The sequence below is a fragment of the Amblyomma mixtum genome, chromosome 9, assembly GCF_055824585.1.
Source record: "Amblyomma mixtum isolate Tamu chromosome 9, ASM5582458v1, whole genome shotgun sequence".
NCBI classification, from domain to species: Eukaryota; Metazoa; Arthropoda; class Arachnida; order Ixodida; family Ixodidae; genus Amblyomma; species Amblyomma mixtum.
Window position 1 is genome coordinate 12,827,443 of NC_143020.1, and position 7,506 is coordinate 12,834,948.

At 48.9% G+C, this 7,506-nt stretch overlaps 1 protein-coding gene across 1 annotated transcript in view; it reads right to left on the reverse strand.

The window, feature by feature from the left end:
- The window catches only part of LOC149328344 (uncharacterized), a 30,551-nt gene extending 23,373 nt beyond the window's left edge, over window positions 1–7,178 (reverse strand). The window contains exons 1-2 of the mRNA XM_089558965.1: window positions 6,811–7,178; window positions 1,444–1,618 (exon numbers count right to left, since the gene is read on the reverse strand). Coding sequence (XP_089415091.1) covers window positions 1,444–1,618; window positions 6,811–7,178 — 543 coding nt within the window. The remainder of the gene's footprint in view (window positions 1–1,443; window positions 1,619–6,810) is intronic.
- Between the last annotated feature and the right edge of the window lie 328 nt (window positions 7,179–7,506).

Here is a 7,506-nt window from a genome sequence, read left to right on the forward strand (position 1 = left end):
GCAAGGCTGCAACGATTCGCTCAAGCTAGAAAACGATGGCGGGCTGAAGAAACGGATGAAGTTGCTTTCGCAATTTCAGGGCTTAACCAAGCTGAGCATCTGCCAATTTTTTCTCTTCCACAAGCTCTGCACAGAGGGCTGCTTCATGCTCCTTTGTTCGGCGTGGCTGCCTTTCGTCTTGGCCTGTATACTGTGCTTTGAGTTTGTAACTGTGGGCTTCAGTGTGGTGTGACTGGCTTTGTCTTGTTTTATTTTGATTATGTTTTCACTTCCCCCGTTTTCGTCATGGCCTGCACTCCACGGGTGGTAGGTATGCATGTCTCTTTGACTGTGATGCGCCTTTTGTTTCCTTGTCTTTATTTTGTTAAATTTGTTTTGATTGCTCGGATTTTTCCTTCCAAATGTTTTTTTAAGCATTTATCTTCTTTTAAATATCTTTAATTGACGTTGAACCTGAAAAAACGCTCCTGGTCCCGGTTCTCTCTTTGCCTCTCTTTTATGTTTCTTACATTTTCTGAAAGGAACAATAAAAGGGTAAAAGGGTGTCCCACTATACAATAGCCCCCGCTTTGAATAGCACCAATAAGTATTAGTTTCACTATGAGATATCACATTTCTTTTACTAAGGGTACCTAGTCTTTCCATTCCTTTTACAAAATTCATAGAGCCGTTTATTGCCCTTTTTTGCTTGTTGACAATATTAGGCAATGTCTGTACGCAGCGTAGTGTACGCCGAACTTCTAGTGTTGGGAGGACAGCTCATGTTCTAAGATAAGCGATAGAGGGTTGTCTATTGTAGATGTTGTAAACGTATTTAAATGTTTTCAATTGCAAGATTCCAGTGTAACTTATATTGGACTTTGTGCGAGGATTCCATACTGCATCAGCATATTCGAGCGAGTACGTCACAGGCGTCGTGTAGGCAGCGAGTTTAGTCGAACTAATGGAACGTTATAGGCGGTGTTCAACTATAGCCTTCAAAAAGAAGGAGCTAACAGTCTTTTAAAGGAACAAAAGAGAAGGGAAATTGCAGCTGAGCAAGCGGAGTTCAATTAAAAACAAAGGCAGGAGCCAGGGTATTAAATCCAATTTCATAGGGAAATCGGTGGCACCGGACGGTGGCAAGTTTCTCAGAATGCTCGGAGCAAGTAGAACGAGCACTAGTGACAAAAAGACAAGCTCACAATTTTTTTTAGTGCAACTTTACTTTCCCTACTGGTATTTAAAGCTTCTGCTCTTCCCGTTGGTTCCTTAACCCTTAGCTTATTCTCGTTTCCGGATTCTCCTGCCTGTACGCTGCGTCCGTTCTTGATCCTGTACAGTCCTGTCTCAACGAGCGGAGAACTCGGTAACAGATTTCACACACAACAGCATTGAACTGGCTGTGAAGAACCTCAGTTATTAAGGAAGCAATGTTAATGTTCCTTGAGCAGCGTAGCCCACCTGGCTGAGACAGCGAAACAGGAACATTGCAGCTTTTCCACTGGCCTTGGCGGAGTGCAGAGGAACCTTGTGGAGGAGGATGTCTTTGACGATCCGCCTGCTGAAAGTTGTGCGGTACTTGTCCAGGGGGGAAGGATAGCGGTTCTTGGCGCTGTCCCAGCCGTGGCACACGTGGCTGCCGATAGTACATCGTAAACGGGTTTTGAAAGCGACTTATGGCACACAGAGAAGAAATAAAGCTGGCCGAAACCAATAGACTGCAGTGCTCGTTCTCCGAGAGGCTCCCTCCGATACCAACCAAGGTATTATAAGCTGTAACTTACAAATAATGAAATGCAGATTTTTCCACCTCCCACCCCCCTCTGGCCAGCATTCTTGGACGAAAAAATGAGTCATGGAATGTTGTAAGGTGACGTTTGGTAAAATTGAAGGTAATAGTCCTTTCTCCCAATAAGTACCAAAAACTTTCTTTTAATATGTTTTTCAATCGGCCGCATTGAGTAGCTAAGTCTGACATAGAAAACTGCAGGAGAACATTTTAGACGATAGCAAAAACGTTTAGCAAAAAAATTCAAGCCTGCTGACGGGAGATCAGCGGTTTTATTCATTGGTATTGTGTAATCTTCAATATAAGAAAAAAATGCGTTCGTAAATTTTTCCTGTGAAACATTTCAATTGCGCACAGTTGCGTGGTATATTTTGCTTTTGGAAGGGATCTTCGGTGACGTGAAAAGCTTTTTTTTTCTTACCAGGGGTGGGGGGCTATCTCTCACGCTAGGGTACACCAACATGCTCTTCAAGTATCTTCAATGACTCACTTTGGACAATAAATTTCTCATCTCCTCATGCACGCCCGACAGCTGGTGCAGCTGCTTAGGGCATCGCTGTATATAATGTCGCTGCACTCAGGCTTTCTTGCATATCTCGCGCTCCGTATGCTGCGCTGCAGGGATTGGGGCACCACACTCATAACTGAACAAAAATCCTTTTTGTGCTGCGAAGAGAAAAAGAAAGCCGCCTAGCGGATCTTCGTACATTGTGAAAAATCCACGCCACTTGCAATACACACAAGTACACACAATGATGATGGCAGGTAAGACATGGTACCAGACGAGGCGCACTTCGCCTTCTTACCTGTCGATCGGCCAAACATTTTTTTTAATCTTATGCCACCCAATCACTTCGTTGTTTCAATTCTTCTCGGTGGATATAGCACTTCACATTTATCGCAGGTTATGACAAAAGTTTTCCTGTGCCCGAGCATTAAGCTGTGTTCTCAACTCCCTATTGCGCACTTTCGTTTCAGGTACAAGACGAGCGCTCCAAGGTAATCAGAAGAGGGAATGCAAATAATTTTCTAATTTTCTAGGCTAAATGCAAGAAAATGTAAAATGGCAAATTCAGCGTCTGTGCTAGTACGGCTTCTCCGCAGATACTATATCAGCGGTTGCAGAAAACCTGCTCTAAGGAAAATGTGCGCGAAAAAACAAGGACAGCATTATCAGACGAAGACAACACTGACGATGCCGTATGTTCACAAAAAATCCCACAATGTTCTCTTCTCCGCTCCCAGCAAAGTATCAAATATTTATCTGCTGATGAAAAAAAAAATCCGTTGTGTACTATCAGGCACCAACTCATTTCCACATGGTGCGCAACTGCTTTGGTTCACAGTATTCTACTTACCTGCAACGGAGGAGCGTAAGGCAACCAGGGCGTTGTTTTAATGACAGAGCTATGGAGCACAACCTTTCAAGGACGGGGAGAGTGGGCGGCTCACCGTTCAATGCCGGGATTGCAAATGCCAATCCCTGTTTGGGAAACCGACATTTTTTGGGCGTGGAAAGGATCGGGCAGAAAGACAGATCATAAATGCTTATCATTTCACATTAACAGGCAGTTACTGTGCCAGTACACCGTCATTAGTGCTGCATGATAATGAAATTGCATTTTTCGAAACCTGAGATTGATCTCCACGTTCCGAATCACCGGGCTGTACTCAAGCTACTGTTTTTTCAGTAAAGTATCAGCGCCTTGTTCACTATTTCACTCTTTATCTTGTTCGTGCTGCGAAATTCTTCTAATATATACCATCACCAATTGGCTCAAACATGAACGGGGAAGGTGAGTATACTCGGCACATGTCCACACCATGTGAAAGATGTCGCAGATCTCTCCACAGTGCGGGCAGCGCCCATCTGTGTTCGGATCAAAGTGTTTTGCTATGGCAGGACAGAGAAGAGTTCCTGTCTGCAGGTGCCGCAGAGTTCGCTCATCCACCTTACACAGCCCCTTGGCAGGTGCCGGGTAGAGGCGGTGGCTGTCGCAGTAGTGAGTTAAGATTTCGTGGAACCGCAGAAGCGGTTTATGAGCTTCTGAGCTAGTAGAGCAAAGATGAGAAGCCCGATGTGTGAGCGCTCGGGCGGCCGCTTCAGCTGCCTCATTGCCTCGTAGACCATAGTGGCCAGGAGCCCTGATTACGTTTGTGCGAGTTGGATCGGCGAGAGCCCGTCTTAAAATTTGGGAGGCAAAAGGTAAAATTTATCCTGCAAGATAATGTTCACAGGACAGGCGAGAATCTGTGATAGCAGTTCTCGATTTTGGATCGGCGGCGGCGAGAGCTATTTCAACTTCCTCTGCTCGTGTTGAATTTGGGGCCCGAAAAGATAGCCCATCGACATTCATTCCCCGGATGGACTACGGCAGCCGTGCAGAATCCCGCGGGCGAGGGCCCTGTGATGTCTACGTAAAAGACGCCCTCTTTAATCCATATTGCCTCTCAAGCGTGCGAGCCCGCGCCTGTCATCCGCCTTCATGTGAAGCCATGTCCGTGTTACGCGGAAGCGGAGCGACCCAGAGCATGTGGCGCCACAGCACCGGAATGATCTCCGTCCCTTCTGGTATGCGTGTGTGTTGGATGTGTAAGTTGTTTAGCAGGCGGGTCCCAGGAACCGTCTGCGAGAGCCGCGTATATTGGTTCACGAGGTGGGCCTCCCGCAACCCCTGGTAGGAGTTTACCATACCCAACGCCTTCAGTTTGGCGTTGGAGGTAGCCACCGGGAGGTCCAGTGCTCGCTTTTCTGCCTTCCTGATGATGGCGTCAATGCGCTCGTCTTCTTGTTTGCTGGTGCGTACGTATGGCACGGCGTAGAGGATCCGGCTTGTCCCGAAGGCATGGGCCAGCGGCAGTGCGTCCCTGCCCCTCTGACCACCCCACTTCTTGGAAACGCGGTGGATCATGCGCCCTACCTGTTCACCTAAGCGCTTCAATTTCGCTATAGTAGAGTTCGGCTTGTTACTGATGAACAGACCCAGGATGCGGAGCTCTGCCCCTTCTCTGATGGGACCGTCCGACAGACATATGTATAGAGACGTGTCGTCCTCATGATTTGTCCTGACGTGTAGAAGCTCTGCCTTGGCGGGAGCACATTGGAGACCACAATCGGCAGCATATGCATCGACTATGAACGCGGCCTGCTGAAGGCGGTCCTCCGTATCCCCAAGGCTCCCTCGGTGGTCCAGATTGTAATATCGTCTGCGTAGAGCACGTGTTTTATGCCCTCCACCTGAGCCAGTTAGCCGGGCAGGTAAATCATGGCGATGTTGAAAAGGAGCGGTGATAACACCGCTCCCCGCGGTGTACCTCATGTACCCATAGAGTACGGGCCGTATTCCTCGTCCTCGAACCGGAGGAGTGCCTGACGAGCACTCGTTCAGAGAACGCCCAAGAACTGGAACGCCTCCTACATCAGTTTCCAGGCTCTCCAGATGAGTTACTCGCCCAGCTGAGGGACAAATATATCAATCCGCAGCCCCCTACTCTGCTCCCAGACTATGCGGGTCCCGACAACCCTTCCCTAAGCGCCCCGATCAGAGTGGCAGAGGTCCGGGCTGCACTAGCTAAGTTACGTCCGGGCTCGGCAGCCGGCCCAGACCGCATCAATAACAAGATTCTCCGTAACCTCGACGACCGCTCTATTCATGCACTCACAGCCTACATGCAGCAATGTTGGGAGTCCGGCGTTCTCCCAAAGGAATGGAAACATGCAAAAATCAATCAAGACAGAGAGAGTGCGAGAGCAGAGGCCGCTTGCAGTTTAATCGTAGTCCCGGTGTAAAACCTCTCTAGGTTTTGAAAAAAAGGAAAGGCGCATAACCAGTTTGTTGGAGGAAGCCTCAAGCACGCCACAAAAGTGACCTAAAATAGAGTTACCAAGCTTTCAGTCGGCATTCGTGTAGCGCTTGAGGTGTCCACCGACAAAGTGAACTAGCTACGCGCCTTTCCTTTTCTCAAAACCTATAGTGGTATGAGACACCGTGCAAGCCGGCCCCAGTTCAGACGTCCATCAGCAAAATCTCTGATCGCTGCTAGGATTGTCCATGCCGCGGTGGCTCAGTGGTGAAGGCGCTCGTCTATCGAACCGGAGTACCCGGGTCTGAAACCGGCCGCGGCGGCCGCGTTTCGATGCAGGGGAAACGCAGAAGGTGCCCGTGTGCTGTGCGATGTCAGTGCATTTTAAACACCCTCAAGAGGTCGAAATTATTACAGAGCCCTCGTCTACGGCCTCTCTTTCTCTTTCTTCTCTCACTCTCTCCTTTACCCCTTCCCTCACCGCAGGGTTGGCGTGTCCACCGAGATATGCGAGACAGTTACAGCACCATTTCCTTTCCTCAAAAGCAGCCTTCTTCTAGATATGCTACGCACTAAAAGCCTGCCATGTAAGTGGAAGATAACCAAAGCGCCCCTCTGGGCAGTGCATAGACTGGGATTCACGAAAAAAAGACAACAAATTCACAATCAAAAAAGAATGACAAAACTGTCAAACTGGGAGCACACAACGAAATTGGGACGCTTCTTGTAAATAGTGGCACGCGCTTTAACGGTTTCCAAGTTTTGGTGAATCAAAGCATTAGCAATATTCCAATAGCAATATTGGCAATAGCATTAGCAAGTGCGTCTCAGACTAGTGCCCTATCACGCTCTGCTCTGCAGCCACACCGTCATATTCTTTTCTTCTTACGCTACGTCAACGATCTCGAAGTGTTCAAAACCAATCGCCACGTGCTGGCACTCAAGGGAACCAGAAGCGCCTGCCCCGTATTTCAAGTAATCAGTTAAGAAACAGAATTCTTCACCACCGTAGGAAAATGGACCTGACATAACGAAACAAGCAAGTGGTCGAATAATGCGGGGGTAACAGATGTACTTTGAAGCGTGATTATATGTATAGAACTTTTCACGGGGTACATGCTGATGCCACAACACCTCTTTGAGCTAATGTGGGTAAACGTGGAGAGGTCACGCTGTCACATCACCTTGATGGCTTAACGTGAACACGAGCCCAAGGAAGGGATATCGATTCTCACCTGTAGAAGTCGTCGCACGGATGTACGGTGCTGTCCAGGGAGCGCCTCAGGTCTTCATCCAGGGAGAAGCAGCCCTGCAGACAGATTCCCATCCGGTCCATAAGCACGACGGGCGTCACGAACAGCGTCGCCGACGTGGCCGCGGCGAGGCCGACCACGAACGAGGCGTAGCGGAGCCAACGGCCAGCGTGCGAGGCGTCTTCGGGAGGCCACCACTCCGGATCGCGGTCACCTCTGGACACCACGCGGCGCTGCTTGGGACGCTTCCCGAAGTCTTCGCCCCTGTGCTTCCCCGGCAGATGCCAGGTGCCGGTATCATCTCGTCTTGAGAAGCGTTCCTCTGAGCCCGACAGTAAGACGGACTCCATAGCACGCCACTTAGGTAAAAATGCCTGAGTTTTTTATGTTCGATGATTAAAGACACGCAGACCAGGGCTTGTTCTAAGTTCCGTGAAGGAAGGAATCGCAGCAATGGACACCGATTCGCCAGCTACGCGCTTGTCTTCTTCTTCTGCGCGTGCTACCTCGTGGCCGGTAGCACGAGATAGGTTGATGTCCATTACGGCGTGATTTCCGTCCGTTAATTACTGTCACGGCAGAGTACTAGAGATTTGCAATTTTCTCAAACTGCTGTCCTGTGCCATTCGTTGTTCTTGAATGTGTAATGTGGGGACTCATGGAGAAAAGTCCCCGGCA